The sequence below is a fragment of the Heliangelus exortis genome, chromosome 18, assembly GCF_036169615.1.
Source record: "Heliangelus exortis chromosome 18, bHelExo1.hap1, whole genome shotgun sequence".
In the NCBI taxonomy this organism is placed as follows: domain Eukaryota; kingdom Metazoa; phylum Chordata; class Aves; order Apodiformes; family Trochilidae; genus Heliangelus; species Heliangelus exortis.
Window position 1 is genome coordinate 2560458 of NC_092439.1, and position 21592 is coordinate 2582049.

General features: G+C 35.8%; 1 protein-coding gene across 6 annotated transcripts in view; it reads right to left on the bottom strand.

The window, feature by feature from the left end:
• Window positions 1-705: 705 nt before the first annotated feature.
• Window positions 706-21592, bottom strand: part of PPFIA1 (PTPRF interacting protein alpha 1) — a 50994-nt gene continuing 30107 nt past the window's right edge. The window contains exons 17-30 of one of the 6 annotated variants that reach the window (XM_071762217.1): window positions 18410-18561; window positions 17504-17676; window positions 16934-17027; window positions 10852-10933; window positions 10552-10752; window positions 9673-9735; window positions 9094-9120; window positions 7226-7401; window positions 7035-7132; window positions 6672-6847; window positions 6034-6102; window positions 4770-4935; window positions 3585-3655; window positions 706-2215 (exon numbers count right to left, since the gene is read on the bottom strand). In XM_071762217.1, coding sequence (XP_071618318.1) covers window positions 3597-3655; window positions 4770-4935; window positions 6034-6102; window positions 6672-6847; window positions 7035-7132; window positions 7226-7401; window positions 9094-9120; window positions 9673-9735; window positions 10552-10752; window positions 10852-10933; window positions 16934-17027; window positions 17504-17676; window positions 18410-18561 — 1536 coding nt within the window. In that variant the 3' untranslated portion in view covers window positions 706-2215; window positions 3585-3596. The remainder of the gene's footprint in view (window positions 2216-3584; window positions 3656-4769; window positions 4936-6033; window positions 6103-6671; window positions 6848-7034; window positions 7133-7225; window positions 7402-9093; window positions 9121-9672; window positions 9736-10551; window positions 10753-10851; window positions 10934-16933; window positions 17028-17503; window positions 17677-18409; window positions 18562-21592) is intronic. The other 5 variants (XM_071762220.1, XM_071762218.1, XM_071762219.1 and 2 more) reach the window with 5 other exon arrangements.

Consider the following 21592-nt stretch of genomic DNA (forward strand, 5'->3'; position numbering starts at 1 on the left):
ACCAGAAACATCTATGCCATTTCTAAACAGTGAAGTTTAGCTGAACAGTGAGTCAGGATCTCCTTCTGCAGTTTCACTTGAGCTTTTTCTACAAAGATAGATTCTCTGAAAATATAAAAGACTGCAAATGATCAGACAGCAACTCATATGGACAAGCCAGACAAACAGAGATGCAGAACTGAACAATGTTTAAAGCATCAATCACAATATTTTTCCATTCCATCCATTCTACATCCTGCTGTTGATTTAGAGGATATGATGAAATGTGCTTCATTACTGCTCCCATTACTCTGTAACTTTATCCTTCTGTCTTCTCTTCTACACAAGAAATGGTTTACAAATATATAAAAAAATTGACATAGCCCTATTGTGACCCAATTTTGTATTCATTCCCTCGACTCCTGTGTTTCTCCTCCAATACCACTATGGTCATAATCTCATTTATTACCAAATCAACTGCTCCTGCTATATAGAACAGCACTTCAATCTTCATCACATGGACCAGCACATACTGAAGCTGTATGATAGTTTTTGTTAATTTTTTAAAAAGTAAATCATCCTCTAACTAGAAGTAGGCAATAAAGCAGTTTTCTTTAAAAAAAACCCAAACAATTAGCACACGTGAACTTGAACAATTCCAAAGAAAATGTCATGTCTAACACAACATTTTTCTATTGGAGAAAAGTTGTTGTTGGAAACAAGATCTACAGGGCAGCAAACAATCATTAAGATGCTTTATTGACAATAATCCACTCACTGCAAAAGTATCTGTCTGCATACAGTTATGTCTTAGCTTTTCAATAGTGTTTTATTGGCAGTGGAAAATGCATCAGTACTTTATTGAAAGAAAGCAATAAATAATACTGTGATAAAAATAGTTCAAAAGTAGACTGTACATATTGTTACATAATCTGAAAATACACAAAAGATTAATAGAAAAACAGAACAGTAACAATGAAATTCAGTTTTACAAGCAAGTTAAAAGTGGAAAACAAAATAAGAAAAAAGACATGCTATATATATTGTTGCATAATAAATAATGCACCATCTGAACAGATTCTTGCTGGCTTTTAATATGCCATTTACAAGTGTCAGATACAGTTTCTACTCATACAGTCCAAAATGGCTACAACCATCAAAATTAAAGTCCAGGCAACTCTTTAGAAGAGGTTTACAAAACACAAAAGATGACTTACATAAGAAAAGTAAGGCCTTTATTAAGAAGTTGCACTGCTTTAGTTTTCAGCCCCCAGTACCTCCACCTTTCACTACTCATTTGAGGCAAGACTGCAGTGCTTCAAGAATTGGTCCATTAAAATTAGTTTCACCAGCATCTTTTCACAAGTGTTTTCAATCAAAAAGGTCTAGCACAAAAACTCTCTGTGGCCTGTGGATTACGACCAGGAATTATTATGAAGTCTACCTTCCTCATTTAAGGAAAAAATAAAAATAAAAATAAGAAGAGTTCTTGGTTTATGGCTTGTTTTCAGTCACTGTGAAGATAATGCTATACAAATACAGGAGAGAGTGTTATGACCAAGTCAATCACTTCTAAAACGTGCTCCATAGTGTTACAGTTCCTCCCAGCTTTTAAAACACATTATATATTTTAAATAAAGACAAATCCCCACTACTTGACAAATTGTCCTCGTGGGAAGGTACAGTTCTGAAAAGAAGAACAACCATGTACCATACCTTCTACAACAACATATGCTTACCTGAAAAAAAGCTGGACTTGTTTTTCAGACTTAAGCTAACATTTCCAAAAGACAAAATATATACTGCTTGGTGTCATGATACTTCTACAAAGGTGTTAAAATCCTTTTCACCTTCAGTTCCATTATTAAAAAACAACGATAATTACAGTAACTGCATAATTTACAAAAACCCTATATTACTTATAGGGACATATACATACAAGCATTACAGTACATTCAGTTGGAAAGACTAAAATTAGAATAAAAAATCAGCAATGATTTGATTTGTAGAGTGACTAGAAACTGAAAAAGTAAGTAACTATATAAATGAGAAGTCACATAAATATAAGAAACATTTAGATTCTAAAATATTTTCTCTATAGTACTCATGAATTTATTTGCTAATTAAAAACTCTGTAATAAAATATCTCAAAGTGTCCATTTAACAAGTATTAACAGGTTAAGGATTCCAAATGTTCAAAATGCTGCATATCACCGGTAGAAATAGTGTGGGTAAACTGCAAAAAAATAACAAAACAACAAAAAACACAAAAAAAAAAGCCATTAGCCATTTTTTAAAAAACATTTCATTCTAAGTTTCTCACAAACAGCTCAGTAGTGTAGCAGTCATGCATCAAATTATTGCCATGCCATGATGTATACAACTTTATTGCTTTCTGTAATCTTCAGTTGCAATGCCAAGTAAAGCACATGAGGACAAATATTTCTGCTTCCTAGATTTTAATCCTAGGTCATCTGACTGCAGAAAAAATCCTGAAACCACAGGGAGAATTTGGCACAAGGAAAAACCATTATAACTTCAATGTCTTGAAACTAGAATAGTTTAAGATAGTCCTTGGGATTATAAACTGCTAAATCCATTTCATCTGAGTCACTATGTGCAAGTTTCCCTTCTCAACATTTCATGTGTAAAAACTCTTTAGGACTAAACTTGTATATGCAAAAAGGCTCAGAATTTGAAGAAAAGGCAGCTGATTCATGAGTTGGTAGGGATGTTACTTGTGAGAACAAAGAAAAGAAGCTGCAAGCAGAAGAGACAGGCAATTTATAGCCCATGAAAGATTCCAGCTGCTGAGAGAAAGATTCACTGGATTTTTTTTTTTCTTTTTAATCCAATACAGTAAAAATATTTGTTTTCCAGACTTGTTTGCAAAATGAGAGACATACTCTTCTACAAGAAAATACAGCAGAGTCTGACCATGAAAAAATTATTCCAAATCCTGGAATAAGACAGGACTATCTATCTTTCATAAGCCAGAACACATGTATTTTGTGCTAAACACCCTTACATTCACAAGCTGCCTTTAATTTCCAGCACTGCTCACAGCTACCCAAATTTAGGCTGCAGTTAGCAAAATCCAACCAGCCTAAAGCAATCACAGTGGGGATTTCCAAGAACTGGAAAAAACTGTGCAGTTATGCCTATAAAAATTCAATATTGAAGTATGATGTAGTGGCATAACTTTGACCAAGACAAGACTCTGAAAGATGAATATTCAGAACTGCAGTGTCACACACTAAATTATGTTCTTTCCTTTATATGTCCTGAGTTCCCTTCCATCTTTTCCACTTTCACTGGTTATTTCATCTAACCTTTGATTTCCCCACTTTCTAGACAGCCATGTAGCATAGGTCCTTTTTCAAACTGTTAAAAAAAAACAAACCCCACAAACTCAGATAACAAAATTAAATACTTAAAACACTCAATCTTCCTTGTAGCAAATGAACTCTGGATTTTCAATACAACAATCTAACCCTAAAAACCTGAAACTGTCTTCCTAAGTCAGTAAATTCACTGTATCAAAGTACCTGATGTTTTATTTCATAAACAGCTGCTTTACTGTTACACCTATCAACTTTACTCACCAGGAGAAGGCTTTAACAGGAGTAGGTCCTTACTGTAGCAGAATCCAATCTTTGTGTTCCTGATACACTGCCTATTTCAAGAAGCATGGGAAGACATGCAGAACACAGCATGCATGTTAGTTTTCAAAAAAAAAAAAAAAAAAATCTCTCAGCAATTTGATTACAGCTACTGTACTCACCCAAATCAAAGGTTACAAGTTAGAAAAGCAGAATTTATTCTACAGTTTCTAGATTAACCACTTGGGACATTAAGTGGCTCACAAAAAGAATTCTAAAAAAGTCTGCGTGCCAACTAGCACACAGAAGTAGGCAATGGAAGTTACAAGGAATTCTCTAATATATGTAGTTTATATATTTTTTTTCTGGAGGCTTTTTGTGTCATAAAAAAAGGGGGCTTCACATGGTAAAGACTTCTATTTTCATTTACAGATTTTTCACATGGATTCTGTAAATTATTTTGCACTAATGATAATATTACAATTTCAAACAGCTGACTTTTTAAAGAGCACTATCAGATGCAAAGGTTGCTTCTTTGAGCTTTACTCATAAACAAAATTTTCAGAACATCAGGCAACTCTGACAGATTATGCTGAAGTTCTCATTTATTTTTGTGTTTTGTAAAATAAATTCACACTAAAGTTTATTCTCATGGTAGTAAAGAGACTGTTCTTAAATAGACAAGAGAAGTCAGGTGACATGTGAACACCTTCCACATCCAGTAAGTACACAGCAATAAATGAAGTAGTGGTTTCAAGTATCATCAATTCTTAAGTGACCACAGCAGGGAAAGTAATCCATTTTTTTCACGTTTCAATAATCTCAATTATTTGAGGCATTTTTGAATGCATTTAACTGCACTCCAGTAGGAGGGCTAATTGTTACTTATTAGAAATTGTGCATCATGTGATTAAAAGACTTTGACTAAAATATAGTTTTATTATCCTAGTTTAAAATAAATGTATTTCTAGTTCTAGTTCTCGTTGTGTTATTCCAGCAAAGTAAAAAACTCCACATCTGTTATGGCTTCCTGAAATTATAAAGCACCCTATGGTTAAACACAGTGTTATATATACAACCATGCACAAGGCAAATGCTTTTATGCAGCAAAAAGGTCATTTTAACTTAATATCCCTGTAATCTAAAGCAAAAAAGTGCATCATGCTTAAAATAATACAAAACCAATACCATCAAGCTGCATTTTCTTTGGCTGCATAGAGGGTGAAGACATTGAGGTTGTAACTCTGAAATTTGCAGGAAGAGTCTCTGCTGATCCAGCAGCCAAACCTCTTATGTCCTTTGGTCTAAACTTCTTTCTCCATGAAGGTGCTCTCCTAAAGCTCTTATCATCATCCTGTTATATTGATAAACATCATTAGCAATTCAAAAAATGTAGGACTGTTATTGACTTTAATTATTGATAAACATAATTCTATTAAAGACAATCTTGAGCAAATGTACCACCACTGAATGAGTTAATTTTCAGACCAGTTCAGGTGCAACAGCAGAGGTCTTAATATACAACAATCTGTGCTTGTTTGCAAGACAGAAAGCTTTTCAGCTGAGGAACTGTGGAAATTCACATGCTTGGCACATTTAGGAAAACACCTCATACTTGAAATATTTGTACTTCATGATTTGCAGTAATTCCTAAGTGTCACATCCCTCATTCTTGAGGGATATGAGGAGTGGAGCAGATCACAACAGCTGCTTTGGCAACACTGACATACAGAGGTTTAATTTGAACAATTCCTTTCAACCTTCAATCCTGTCTCACAGGACTGATGACACAACTATTGTGCTTTGCATGCTACAAATTACAGGAAGTGATAGGAAGGGGGGAAAAAGTGTTGTAAATACCATATTGTTGTGTAGTATTTTGCTGAAGGACTTGGGGAAACTTAAACTTGTAATTACTAAGTGCATTTTCCCACTATTAGTGCAGCTGCATCTCTGAAGCAGCATTGCACTTATAAAATACTCAACTGTTGTGTTTAGCAAGTGCAAATCTCATTTCCAAAAATGTCTTTTGCAGGGAAGGTATTGTGTCAGTGCAAATATACCCATTGTGGATCTCCATTTGCCAACTTCACCTTTAGAAACGGCTCCATCCTTTTAATGCCATTTTACCTAAAATTTATCCCCTTTCAGAATCAGGAGACAAGTATCTGCATTATTTGAAGAGATCTTCATGATCAGATACTGCCCTGTGCCACTAGATCAGAGAAAATACCTGTTCCCTCAAAGCTCCTCTTGCAGTTTGAAACCACTTATGAAAAATACTTAAGAAAACTATCAAGCTATTTCCTGGTGATGTTACTAAAACCTCAAGTTAAGATTTCTGTCACTATTTTGTCAATAGCTTAGAGAGGTTCAAGCTAAACTCTTTCACGTAACAGTTTTGATAAAGCTCCCAGGACCATAAAATGGGTCAAGAGCTCAGGTAACTTACTTCCTCAAGTCTTCTGTCAGTGCCAACAGCAAGAAGGTTATTAAATTCCCTCTCCAGAACAGCACGAGCCTAAAGGTTATAGTATGAAAGAAATGGAAATTAATTCCAAAATATTAGTAATTGGTAACCTACAGTAAATTTTAAAACTTTGTATTACCCATATTGTTTAATACTTTCTTATCAGATCAGTAAACATATTTAGAACTTGAAAAGTTAAATTTTAAATTGTATCTTATTAAAAAATTAAGGACTTAACAGCTCCCCACTCCCTTTGTTGTGATATGAAAGTTCATGACTTCTGTCTCAATCATTTCAGACTGAAAACTATCAAATTACAAAAGTTGTGAGTTTTACACTGATACTGTAAAGATGGGCTGTGAAGAAAATTTTCAAACATTATTTTGTGTCCAAGCAGATTCAACCAGAATGGTTCTTAACAATTAGAAAACAGAAAGAAAAGCATAGTTCTAATGTTTTTCTCTTACAGGATAATGGACAACTTTCAATTTCTAAAGTTTCTGCAGCTGAGAATAGAAAGACATGAACTTATCTAAGGAAAAAAACACTCAGCTCAATTTTTAACATTCAGAGAGGAAAGAAAAATCCTATCAGCCATAAAGTAGCTACTTCTTGCTTACCTGTGTGTTTTGAGTGGGTATTTGTAACAAGAGAGCTAATGCATTGTAATCAAATGTTTCATCTAAGGCCACAAGTGCACCATGAACTCCACTCTCCAGAAGGTTATTTGCGTATTCTTTAAGACCAATGGACATTACCCAATGGATCATTCTTTCATTGCTCCAGACAAGGACATCTAAGGAGAAAAAAAGTTGCTCAGTCTGTAATGATATGACTTTTCTAAACAAAAAAAACCACAGTCCATTCTTGATCTGTGTGCTGATGTATTTAAACCTTGGTATTTTGTAAATAATCCTGCCGTTTTTTTTAAATAAATACATTTTTCAGGTGGATAGTGATTGAAATAAAGGCAATGCACTAACCCTTAATTTCATTCTGGCTTTCTTCTCTTTTTCTTTCCAGTTCTTTTCGATCATAATTCAGTCTCCGCAGGCACATAATTCCACACTGAAAACTGTTTCTGTTGAGAAAAGAAAAACAAACACACCCAGCACTGTAAGTTAAGCCTTACTTAACTCCAAGTGTAGTGTTACTGTCCAGTAAATCTCTTTACCTGTGGAAGCTGTCCACCATCTTAAGCTGCCCACGGAGATCTTTCTTAGTTAAGTGATCCAGCATTCGAGCATCCACGAGACATTCCATGAAGTAGCTGCGGTACTGAGGGAGCCCCAGGCTAGGGAGCCACTCATTGCCAATCCACTCATGGTTCATATCACCATATGCTAATGTCTGTTTTCAAAAGATTAAGAAATAGGTTTATTAAAATGGGAAATCAGAGAAGCTTTTTCAGACAACGCATTGTAAAGAAAACCGTGAAACAACACGCACTTATTTCTTAGCCTGTAAAGATAAGCAAATAAAAATACTGTACACTAAATGGATGTTTTCTGAAGATGCCAGTCTCATGAAGAACAGCAAGTTTAGATGCTCAGATCAGCAAGAGAAACTGCCTTAATTTACTTCATGTTGAGGAGTGTAAAAAAAAAAAATACAAAAAACCTAATAAAACCAAAAAAGGACTCGTCTAAACCATTTTGATATCCACAGAATTCCATTTTGTTAAGATATTGGAAATGATGTCTCCCTTGAAAACTGGAAGGGAGAATCTTATTTTCCACATGATCATATATATAGAAGATACAAAAAAAAAATAACTGCAGGGGGTTTTAATAGTCTTAACTGTTTTCAGAAACTTATCTCAATCAAACAAGCAAAAAAAATAATAAAACCCACTACTGAAGAACAAGCCACTCAACATGACACTCCTTGTCTCAAAAAAACCAAAAAATCCTCACTGCCTTTTTGACCTGCAAACCACCAGATATTTTCTGGATAAAACATCTAAAAATTAGAAAGTTTATAAATGTGCATCTAATCATTCCCTGAGCAACAAAACCCAGCAGCTCCTTTTTTTCAAAAGGCAAGGGTAATAATTCATTTTTACTGTGCAATTAAAGGTCAAAAGCTTCATTCCTTCTCTTGAGGAAGCATCTGTTAGAGAGGACCAAGGCCACAGAGATGCATTTCTTCAAGCTATCGCTAGGTAGCAGACTGAAAGAGCATGTTACTCTGTAACAGGGATGCAAGCTGTGATTACCAAATGAGTATCCCAGACGTAGTTAATGAGACTTAAAACAGGTTTAAGCTGGAGGGCAGCCAAGCAAGAGACTCCAGTGTCCAAAGCTGCAGGTCACAGGCAAATCCTGAGTTTTGTTTCTATCCCTGTATAAAACACTCAGCTACCTCAATGCCTGAAAATACCATTAGGATTTGTCACCACTTTAAGGGAAAAACAATCAAGGGGGATTACAGAATTAACACATGGAAATCTACTTATCTAGGCTCACTGTGTCTTGTAGCACACCTTGTGATGGTGGCCAGGTTGAACAGGGATCTCAGCAGATATTCTTGTTGGACTTTTGGCTTCCCTGAGAGCTGACCCTCACCAAAACACACCCTGCTTTCTATGTCATGAAATTATTTTAAAATTTGATCTAGTATGTTCAATTTGTAGAATAAAACAGTATTTATTTTAAAAAATAGCTACACTTTGCTAAGATAGAGGATAAATATTTTGGAAAGCTACTAACAAATAATTCTGATTATTCTTATTATTTTTCAATATATGCATAAGTTTTTTTGTGATGTGCTGTGTAACAGAGTATTTTACAAATTTTCCATGATAAACAACCAAATCTTGGAAGTTCTGGACAACATTAAAATATTAAAATCACCTAAATATAAAACTAGCTTCCAAGTATGTATTTAACACAGAGATAAGATTAGTTTCCCCTCTCCCAGTCCCCAACCCACACCAAGAGTCACAAAAAGAAACTGTTATAAGGGAAAATCAGATTCTTTCATTCTCCAATTACTGTGACAGTCTATATATAGTCTATAATATTACATAAAGTTTCCAACCTGAGCCCAGCTTCCCTCCTCATCTTCCTGTTACGTGGTTAGAAAAGCAAAAGAACACATATATATTAGTATTTAAGTTTAGTAAGAAGATCAAAGATGCACTGCAATACTCTAAAGTCTACTGCATACCAAAAAAATCTAGATAAAGCAAATATCATGCATTGCAAAAGAATATATAAGGCACTCATTTTCTTGTGAGATGTTGCAAGAGCCATCTACTGATTAAGCTTTCTGGAGAGAAGGGGTTTCCTCACAAATAATTCAATTTGTCTATTAGTTAATCAAATGAGAGCTCCATTTCACAGATTAGAGTTTTGTTTACAATCTCATCAGTGCAGATTGCCCCCCAGCCTTCTGGAAAACAAACCAAAACAAAAAAAACCCCAACCACCAACTATCGAGATGCAGCTTAAAAGGTTAAAAATTAGAAGAAGCAATGATCCAGAATTTTAATGCATTAATTTGAAAAGGAAAGAAAAAAAAAAGGGGTGGGGGGGAAAACTGAAAGGCACTGGATTCAAATGGTAAGAAAGTGGGAAAAGCACTGTAAGGAACAGAAGTGGCAACACTATAACTAACCGTTTGTTGTGTGGCTGTAAGATTTTCCATCTCTTCATGTGTTACCCAGACATTTCCCGTGGTCTAATATGACCCCACAGGGAACCAATCCCATCCAGTGAAAGGAAAGCAGTAACAAAGAGGAGAGGTTGCAGAACATATAAGCAATTGGTACACGTAAGGAGCAGGCATGGGCAAAAGCAATGGTTTCTAAAGTCTTAAGTATAGGTGTATCTATGGAAAGGAATGGCATGGAATAAAAGCCTATTAACGTGGATCACTTTTCTTCAAAGATATTAACAGAAATGAATCTGATAAAAAGCTTACACTGATGTAATTAATGGCCAAACACTTGACCCTGCCCTAATCCAAAAAATGCATTTGTAGACTTGTACATAATCCCAGGAATCTTAGAAATAACTTCAGATTGCAGGGCAGGCAGACTCATGAGAGGGAATTCATCCTAACTTTAAGTGTCTGAATTCACTATAGTACAGAGACAGGTGGACTCCCAGTTTACATGGGCTGAATCATTTGCAGTTAGTGGCCTTATACATGGATTAGAGGAGCTTTCAACTACTTTTCAAATTTCTGTAGGCATATGGATACTTCATCTGTATTATCAGTTCTTCTGAGGCCAAAAGATGAGGCAAATAACACATATTGTATAAACATTTTGGATTATATACTTACACCAATATAAATTTCTCTTTCCCATAAGAAAGAAAACGTAGTTATTCCTTCATTTAACTTCCATGAAAGGAAGGAACAACCTATACTTAAATAATGTCTCCAGAGATTCTTGTTTGAAGCTCAAATCTTTTGAGTTACGTTTACAGTAGAGTTTTTGAAAATTCTAATGGTTCTAGAAGATGTTTAAGGCTGGATCACATTCCTTACCGTCCTTGAGGTGGGAGGGGCAGATGGACTTGTCAGTGACATGATTTCCTGAATGGCCAACCTCAGCTTCAGCCTGTGCAGAGGATTGCTGATCCCAATTTCACGCTGGATCTCTGTGTCAGACAGGGCTGACATGATAGCACCACTTTTCACATTTGCTCGGCAAGCAGCCACGTACCAGGCTGGCATCCCAACCCACAGCTGAAGCACAAAAAAAAAAAAAAAAAGGGGTTAAGAATGATCTGGAAAACATTCCTAGCTCCAAAACTATAAGTTCTTTATTTTGGAAGGACCACTTACCTCCAACCACACAACCACAGTAGGGCCATCCCACTGCGCAAAGGGCAAACCTTGTCTTCTGGCTTCCTCCAGCAACTCATGCCTGCAATTACAGAGGTGTTATTAATGACAAAGAGAAACTTGTTAGGACTACATGTTACAATTTAAACACTGTGTTTATTTCCCTGCCTCCTTTCCAATAGTTAGCTTCCTCCCTTTCTCATCCTTACACCCACCTAGGCAGCCAGAGCACATGTAAAAGGACTGCAGTGACATCAACTGAAGAGACAGGGAATTCCAGAGTGGCAGAGACTTCCCTTTTGGAAATTTGCCTTTCTGGTTTGCTCCTGAAACTGCTACTGACACTCTAACCAACACTGCCAGAACAAAGGGGAGATGTCAGATTTATTTCTCAGTCAGATCCTCAATTGCTGCAATTTCTGTTCAGCAAACTAGACTGAACCAAAGTTGTAATTCTTCCTCAGCATGCAGATTTGAAGCCTGTGGAAATCTATGACTACAACAGATACCCATCAAAATGGTACTGACTGTCAAGCTGTCAAGGCTGGAAACTGGGACAGTAACCATTTAATTGGTGAATTTCAGTCTGCAATAGCAAGCCTGTCAGAATTTCAAGCACAGCTTCAGGTAACCATTAAATACAGAAAGCCATGCTTTGGCAATTATATTCTGGAAGGCTGTCTACTGAAACTCAGCTTTCATCTCCTGTGATGACACCATTTCCTTTGTTATTCTGAAACAGAAGAGACTGAAGTTTAATACTGACAATTCAGCTTACAGAAACAATAGGAGCTCACAAGATGCCTATAAATAGCTGCCAGAAACATTTGATAAACACACAAAAAAAGGGGGCACAAAAAAATAATGTTGGGGTAAAAGCATGCTAAGTTACATCTGTCTGAAAAATTACTTAAAGTCTGAAAAAAGCAGATTTAAGCTGCCTTTGGAAGCCAGTTGTACACAGTTAAATCTTTACTCACTCTCCTCTGAAGTTTAGAAAAAAAGAACTTAACCTAATAGGTCAGTTTTTGCTACTACATGTTTTTTATTCATGCCAGCAAGTGTAGAATTAAGCAGAATTAAGCTACAGATTCCTGAACCTATGTTATATGTTTATGTTCTGACAATTTAAAACACTCTCCTCACCTTGAAAACTGTATCACTGAATACCTCTAAGATAAAACATTTAAAAGCTACAAATAAGAAACTGCCACAGAGGAGACCTTGAAAATGGTTATTGCTAGTCTAGTGCTCCTACTGCAAAACAGATCTGCAATATTCAGCTTTTTTAGACATGCCAGCATATCTAGGAGCCTCACATTACAGCATTAGATAACTACATATAAAAAATAATCAATGAAATAACAAATATGCTAGCAACTGTTTAATTAATAATAGACACCACTTCTCCACCTGCATGTCAATACATTCCTGTTACTCTAGAAGAACCTTCCCATTCAATAGTTAAGGTGGAAATGCTGACTGTCAGCTCACATGTCAAAAGGTAGATTTCATGAGCAAAGCAGAGAAGAGTAGAAGTTAACACACGTTTGTACACACTGAAAATATATGTGTATTTCTGTAATAGGAATGAAGAATCAGCTATTTTCCTTCTACCTTGAAACACATTACATTAGCCCCACAAATGATAACCCCTGAACACAGTTTTGCTTCAGCTTGTTGTTTAAAGATATTTTTTTAATGATAAATAAATTAATAAGACATTTTTTAAAATACCACTTGGTGAGAACAAAATAAAAAGTTTAATACTGTATTTGCCAGAAGGGAAGACAATTTTTTGTTCAAGCACTTAAGCTTCAGAATTGGTGTTTTTGTCTTATTTCTTGGTGGTTGGGGTAACAAGACTGTGCAGTGAGGGAACCCCACGAGTGATGAAAGAGCAGAGAGGTGCCTGAAATGGCCTCAGGTTACAAAGCTGCTTGGGGTACTGCATGTAATTTTAAAGAACTGCAGTGTAATTTCTGCTAGCTTTATGTTTCCCTGTATACTTCACAGATGAACCATGAAATAGCAAATTAGAGAGAAGCAGTACAGAGAATGTGCCAAAGGAATATGGAGAGGCTGTGATGCAAACACATTGCATCAGTGTTGTATGCAGAAAACAAATTTATGTGATGGAAGCGATTGTAGAAACAGAAACCAACCAACTACTAATGCTTATGAGGTAATTTTAGGCAGAAATTATTCAACAGATACAAAGAGGAATGCACCCATGAAGTAGAAAATAATTGTGGAGTCTGTTCCTATGAAGGAGAGACAGAAATTTGTTTGCATGGGAAATCATTAAACTGAAAGCCCAGGGCAGCACAGGCACAAAACGTCTCATGGGAAGAATTCCAAGGCAGATGCTGTTTTATCTGCAAATGAAGGACCAATTGGTTTTTTCCTACAGCAGGGAACTTCACTTTTCCAGCAATTCCCTTCCAACTTCATTAAGAAACTTGCTGCATTCCAGCAATCCATGGTCAGATTAAGCAAAGATCACAACTGACACACCAGTTTAGTTTCACAAGCCATCCACTTACATCATTTAAGAATTGGGTGTGAAATCCAGCCTCAAAACTTTGAGGAAAAAAAAAAATATTGCTGTAATGTTGGCTGTGTTAACAGATGGTATAAAGCTGGCAGAGTGAAAGACAAAAGAATTTGAAAGGAGTAGCTGGCTACTGGAATAAGCCTTAGGTGACAAAGCCAAGGAATAGATGTCCACAGACTTAAAGTTGGCTGAACATTACTTGGACTGGGAAACCAAATGTGCTGTTGGAAGAGGGGAACATTTGTTGGACAAAAAAGGCATCTAACACCAGCTGGGGAGAACAAAGAAATTGTGGTCATACAGGGTGAGAAATGGTGTTAAAACTGCAGGTGTTTGATATAGCAGCAAACTCTCAAGGCCCTTGAAAGCCCATTTGAAGTATCTGTATTTAGAATGGCTCTTGGCAGGCAAGCATACACCAGCCCCTCAAGGAAAATAAAGCAGCCTGGAGCAACATTTCTTTATCACTGGGTTAAGACAGCATAGGAATGCATAAATCCAGAACCTGTAACCAAAGGGGAATGCTGTATTCCACATTCCTTGGATGGAACTGGAGATGACTGATAAGCAAGGAGCCAAGAGTAGAGGACACACTGCAGGGAAGGTGGCAAAGAAAGTGATACCAATGGAAATGTCTGAGTTGCAAGGTGCAACAACTGAAAGGCATCAGTAGTAAAACAGGAGTTTAAAAAAGATTATTTCAGGTAGAGCATCAGCAGATAGTCAATATCCTTACTAGGTATTGATCTCAGTTATATAATAAAAACACTGTGTATAATTTTTGTTAAAGACAGCTACCTAAAATTTAGGGTTGCCTTCCTTTTGATGAATACAGTATTAAGTTTGTGTGGAACACAGAAAACACAAATACAGCTGTGGCAAACATTCATAGAAGAGCTCAAAGAAGAGGAAAAAAACACAAACAAAACAATAAATACAACTTAAGTAAACAAAGGGCCACAGTTCTACAGAAATGTAACTACCTTGGAAAAGAACTGCCACAAATACCTACTATTGCTAAACAACTTTCAAACCCCAAATTACAAAACTAATTCCATCTAAGTAGGGCTTAATATTCCCATTATAAAAACCTCACACCATGCAAGTGAAGACAAGACACTGAACTAGCATTCACACTGAAATAGACAACATTGGATTTATTTCAGCAACACATTTTCACAATAACTTATTTTTAATCTAGTATCTCATCTTATAATTAGTCTTTAAAAAAAGTTATAGCTTTTAATATATTGCTAAAAGATCCAAGTGAAATTCATTATGATTTCACAACAATCCTAAATAAATAAATACTTACCCTGATTTTGCACTACCACATCAAATGGTAAACAAAAGGAAAACAAAACAATGAATGAAAAACATAAAACTAAGATTAAACAGAACTCAAAGGCATACAAAAACAGAAAAGTAATGTACACTGTAATTTAAGTCTGTAACTACAAATAGGGTTTTGTTTGTAAAGGCACTGAATACTGCCCTCAGCCTGTTGGTGTGCATGTGTGCAGAAATAAGAAAGTTAAGCAAAAAAATAGAGATTAGAGACAACTATAAATAGCTGCCTACAGCTAGAACTATAACTAGAAATAGCTGTCACTGCTCCAAACATTCAGGTAACTGGAATTCTTTTTGCTGATACAGGATTTTCTAACACTCAGCCTTGAATATTTGTTAACGCCACCCTCCTTCAAAAACGGAGTGAAAAGCAATTCCAGGCAGTTTTACCACTGTTTCTTTTTAGTAATCTCAAGAAGGCAGCAAGAGATCTTTGATACTTTGTCACAATATTGCTCTCTATGCTCAGGATGCCTGTCAGGAGTCTGAAACAGATGGATTAAAGTATCTTGCTGGGATTTTTATAATGGTAAAATTAGATTCTCATGGAATTTCAAAGGGCCCTGCTGGTACTCCTAGGAGTAAGTGTAAGGAAATTATAACATTTTGATACATATCTTCATCAACACAGTCTTGTTTCATACCTGCTTTATCTGAAACATTGATGCCTTCCTGTGAATAAGCATGAACTCATATTTAACAGTGAGGCAAGGAAATTTCAAACTAATTTATCATCCAATACAGACACTTGCATTTTAAGAAACCAACAACATGAAGCCGTAAGGCATGCTTCAGGGTTATACCAGTAAATTTTTTACAAAACACTACTAAAAAGGACTAAAAGCATTTATTCAACCAAGATGTGGCATGACTTTAAAGCTCTGTAAAAAGGGAAAATACCAGATCATAATAATGTACCACTGTCTTCAGTGTAACAGTCTGAAGAAAAACAGCTGAGTATTCTGCTATACAAACAAAACCACATTCCATTCTGACTTTTCAAACCAACACACTGCTGGTTTTCATTAGCAGTCACCAGGCATTATTCTTATTAATAGAATTTAGGTGCTGCAAGAAATCTCTTTCACAAAGAGAAAACAGCACAATTTCTGCTCAATATTCACTACTCTGTCTCCAGAAGGCAAATGAAAAAGCAAAACACGTCTCATCTTGGTGCAGATTTTTGACCCAGAGTAAAGACATCTGAGCAGAACAGAAGCAACAGAAGTGCAAAATATATGGCTCAGTTTTGAGTGGAAAAATGCAAAGAATGCCTGACCCCACTTACATAGATTTGAGTGTTTCCTGTATTACCATGTAAGCACCAAGCCAAGATTTCTACTAGTAGCATTATCTACTTTTCACCTATGATTACACTCTATGCTTCATCTCTTCCAAGTCTGGGAACAACTAAGCATGCAACAGATACTCAAAAGGTGAACATGAAACTGAAGATTTTCATGGACAAACACTGAAAAAATTCTCATGGCTAGGAAAAGGCAACTGCAGATCTAAGAGGTGCCATTAAAAAAAAAAAAAAAAGAAAAGAAAAAGTCATAATTTAAGAAAAAAAAAAAAAGGAATGGTATATGGTGAAAAGAAAAATATTTCTGCCATTAAAATACACGAGATAAAATGCCAAAACAAGCTTAAACAGAAGTAAAAAAAAAAAATAAAAATTACTGAACACAGCAGCATCAGCAACTGCAACACAGAGGGACAGACTTTTAGAGTCACCTGCTAGGAAGGAACCAGGCAAATCCACATGGAAGGACTTACAGAACATCTCATGCTCACACTCTGGAGCAAGTAACAGTCAAAGACAACTTTGGGAAATCTTCCAAATCAAATAAACCCAGAGCAAGTACTTATTATAACAATTTGAGAGGGGATTTGATAAGAGTCCAGTTTTACCTCCAAGTTTGTTTCTTAGGTCGTTTAAAAAATAAGCTTTCAGCACTGAAAGTCAATGTCAAGCTTACCCTGACCTATACTATTATTAATGTTCTGGGAAAAAATACAAAAAGAAAAAAAAATCTACAGAATTTTTAGCCATAGTAACCCACTATGCAAAAATACCTGAAAGCAAAGCAAACAAACAAAAAAGCAACAAAAAAACATTTTTAAACAAAGCAACACTTAAGAACAGAATATTAACAATATTCCACAACTTACTTTTTCTGCATTTTTCTGTTTTTTTCTGCCTGGCCTCCAAGCTTGCTGAGGCCTAATGCATCCTGAGAGGAACTATCTGCTTCTGCCATGCCAACTACAAAACACAAAACAACAAAATTCAGAATTATCTTTTCAGTCTTGCCCAGTTATAATTTAAAAAATCACTATCACTTTTCTGAACTCAAGTCTTTAATCCTTTGCAATATTACTGACCAGAAGTGCACAAAGCCAAACCTCCAGGCCCATCTATCACTCCATTTTCTTGTTGAATACATACCCAACATAAAGTTGAAATTTTTGCTTGATAAAACAATCCCTAATGGTTCAATAAAGTTCAATAATCAGGTAAAATGAGACTAAAGGACAGCAATGCCTGACTAGCTGAACTTGCATCCTGTACTCAGAAAAGGACCTACTAGAAAATTCAGTGATACCTCTTTCAAAAAATGCTGTACATCAGCATCAATATAAACACAAATATGCACATATGGGTATATACATCATAAAATCCAGTCTTGTGCTCTCCCTCCCTTGCTGTGAGGGGAAAAAAAATAAATAAAGTAAACCAACCTTGTCCTAAATTTTCCTTGCTTGTTTGTCCAGGTCGTCCCTTTTCTTTCTTGCCAAACAAGCGGCCAATAGAGGATTTGATCCCCTTCTTTTTGGGAGCTTTATGAAGGGAATCTTGGCTACTATTGCTGCTACTAGGATTACTTGTTTGCCCATCTTGCGAGCCTGTGGAACTTTACAAAGAAAGGAAGTCATAAAGGAGCACAGGTCTAACAAATTCACCAGCAGAATACAGTGAAAGGTAACTCCAGGCTTCTGTGCAAGTTCACAGAAGCTCAGTAACTCCCTCATGGCAGCTAATTTCAACTTCTAATGACAAAAAAGAAGAAACATATCTACTAAATGAGTCAACTAAATAGAAAAAGCAGAGTAAAGTACATTTATACACTATAGGATGGAACTACAAACCAATTCTTACTTTTGGAAATAAAAGTGCAATGCAGAGAAGCCCAAGTTGACACCACAAGTTCCTGACAAATTGAGGCAGACAATGGAAGTCTGAAATATTTCAGTGGAATCCATCCCTGATATTTAGGCACTTTGAAAAGAACATCTGTCAACCAAAATAATGGCAATTTTGCAACTTCTTTCTAAATTTATAGCTAAATTTCAGTCTGTGAATGCCCAGCGCTGCACATCTTTTATTTCCCACGCATGAAGCAAATTGAATGCAGACCTTGAGTACCAACAGAATTCTTCACATAAAGCCATTTCTGACCATTAAAAATATCTGTATTCTCATTGCTCATGTATTAGCACAGAAATGGGTGACTGTGTTACTCTTTACTTTTGAAAAACACCTTGATAACCAGATTAAATCCTGTAAGATGAACAGCTGTGCAGTTCTGGGATTTTATTCTGAAATACTAAGTTACTGATAGCTCTGACTTACTGACAGCTACTTACTTTCTTATGTCCCTGATATCTTCATGGCTCACTGTATGCAGAGCTCCTTTCTGGACTCTGTCCAAACGCAAAGATCGAGGTGAAGAAGGTGGTGATGTCTCACATTTTATTGTGGTTTTATCATCTCGTACCTCTTCTCTAGAAGCTGGAGACTGATGGAAAATGAATGAAGATCTGTGAGGTCAGTTGGAAACAATAAAACATTCACATAGTATCAACACTACACAAAATACTGAAATGAAAAAAAATCAATTATTTCAGTTTTAAGGGATCAGCATTCAGCAGAAGCCTATTTTTTGAGTTCTTTCTGGATTTTCTGTTACCTTCAGTGACAAACTAACACATTTCTGTCTTAGTGAGTGAAATAAGAAACACTCATCTTGTATTCATTCATTGAGCCAGGAATAAAGTAACATCTACAGGACTATAAAACTAATATACCTTCAGTTTAAGTAAGCACAAAGACAGAAAAAAAGAGTGTCCTGTGAAAAGAAAGCATCTTGATTCTCCCTGTTTTGTGTTTAGGTTATCATTGGGGAAGATTATTCCCTCTATGAAGCAGGTTTCTACATACCTGTGGCTACAGCTTAAAGTCTGAGTAACAGAAATTTAGACTTATTTGTGTGTGCACTAAACAGATCTCTAAAACAAAATATTGCTTCATGAAGTGGTTACAAAGAGAACACAACAGTTGCCCACACCAGCAGCAAAAGCCAAACAAGAGGAAAAAAAGAAACCACAACACTAAACAAACCCAGACTCATGTTAAGATGATAAGCCATTGTACATTTAATATCAAAGAGCATATAATCTTGCTTTCTGATAGAGTTACCCAGCAAATGCTTTATTTTATGTTCCTGTTATCCCTTAATGAGTTTGGGGACAGGAAGAGGATGAATGGGCACACCAGGAAATATACTAAAGATTTTTACCTTTCTACGGTGTTTCCTTAAATCACTAGGCTGACAGATGCATGCAAAGGAAAGAAATTAGGAAAAGCCATATTTATTGTAAACTGTAGCACAGACTGAAACAACTACTACAGACAAAACATATTAGGGAGAATATAAATATCAATTACAGCAATGGCACAGAGAAAAATCAAAAGTACTCTTCAAATCACTTAAACGTATCCCTGAAAAGGGGAAAAGAATGAAAAAACAAAAACAAAAAAAAAAAAAAACAAAAAAAAAAAAAAGGAAAAAAAAATACTTACAGTTGGTTATCTACAAAAATAAGGTAGATATTTCAGTGTACTGGCAAATCAGCATACAAAATGTGCATTATCTTCAGCAACGAAAATAAATAAAGTACACAGGGGTGTAAGGTGCTGTTTTTAAAAAGTGAGAGGATTTCTAGCAACATGTCAAGGACTTGCTTTAAACTATATAACCTCCATGGTAGCCATAACAGGCTAAAACACTGCCTGCACTTCTCACAATTGAGCAGTTGTCTCAGTTGTTTGCTACACAGCATCAAAAGCAGCCATACTTTAATAGCTGTGAAAAACAAAATGCCACTGATTTCTATACAGAAACAGTGTTCTTTTCTTACTAACTTTAAAGTGCAGGAATGTTTGAGCAAGAGTCTACCACTGGTTTTATTTTATCCTTCATCCATTCCAGAAGGAACTCTGTCTTATTTTCCAGGTACTCCTTACCTCTGCCAGTGCACACAGTAAATTAGCAAAAGTTTCAAAAAAAAGTTAAATTATTCAGACTTATGCTGAAAAAAGATATAATGAACTATCATTCCATTTGATGACAATTTCCTAGGAACTTAGTAAAAAATAAAGTCAGTTCCCTTTGATGATGGGGAATTGTGCATTTTTTCCCCTCCCACAAATGACAACTTTTAATCCTTTTTAATCCTTTGTTATTTAGAAGACATGCAAACTATGTGGCATTAATATGTAAAGCTTTGTTCAATCTGACTGCAGAGTACTATGCTAATAAATCATAAGTTCACAGAATCACAGAAGGGCTTGGGCTGGAAAGGACCTTTATATAATTCCTCCCCGAGTTCTTACATACAGCACTCATTTCAACCTTGCTGGCTCCTTCAGCTCTTAGGTCCAATAACCCATAAAAATGAAAATATTTACCAGATGGATTGAACACCGTCCAGAAGAACTGTTGAAGACAGCTGTAGCTTTTAGAATGTTGGTGTTTTTAATTAATTTTAATCATGAGGGGTTTTCAGCTACCTAAACTGCCTAAACACCACTACTGCAGCTAGCATGAAGCTCCACAAGAGCTCATTCAGTCTGGTAACCCATAATAGCAATTCCAGAAGTTTCTAGAAAGCTCCTGTTCTGCAGTTCTAGAAGCACAGCTTCTTGTTTTCATGCTTTCACAAATCAATTGCCAGGTACTGAAACGTCAGACAAGTGCAAGTGCCAGCAATGGATCAACTGACTTTGAGTCACAATTCTTACAATCTGGAGTGAACTTGATTTGTTTGCTTTTGTTCAGTTACATTACAAGTTAACATGGCACACATTCCTCTGATCTAGTTTTCATGAAAACAGCTACTTAAACTTGTATGTGGTTTTCTGCAAGTGGAGCAACTAGTTATTATTCTGAAAAGCATTCCACATTTTGAAGCTTGTTAGTTTCTGTAAAAGAAGTGTGCTTGACCCTGGATACATGTCTAGTTTTAATGATTTTATTCATTTTTTTCCAATTCAAAGGTGAAACGATTCCTTTTTATGAAAAATGAGACTTTCCAGTATATGCACACATTTACTTTTAAAAAGCCAGTAGAAGTGGTTAGCTGAAATATTTATTTTTAAACAGTCCTTTAAAAGACCTAGATGAGGCAGGTCTGTTCACAGACAGTCCAGCTGCTCTCACAGTGATGGGCAGCATTCCTTGTCAACTATTGCTAGACTACAACTATGATGAAAGAGCAATAATCCAAGACATGAGGTTTAGTAAATAGAGTGTTGCTCTTACAACTAGTAAGTAGTTTCCAAATGCATAAACAAATCTGGAGACACTGCACTGTATATAGAGTTCAGTCTAGAGAAGGACCTTTTCCTGGAGAATGCCTGCAAATAAATACCTGTATCCAAGATGCTCCTTAGTGAAATGCATTCCTAATATGGAAACTGTTAGGTTTGCTTTACATCTATTTAAAGAAAAATAAGTGGAAAACTCATATCTTGTTTTTACAGATAGA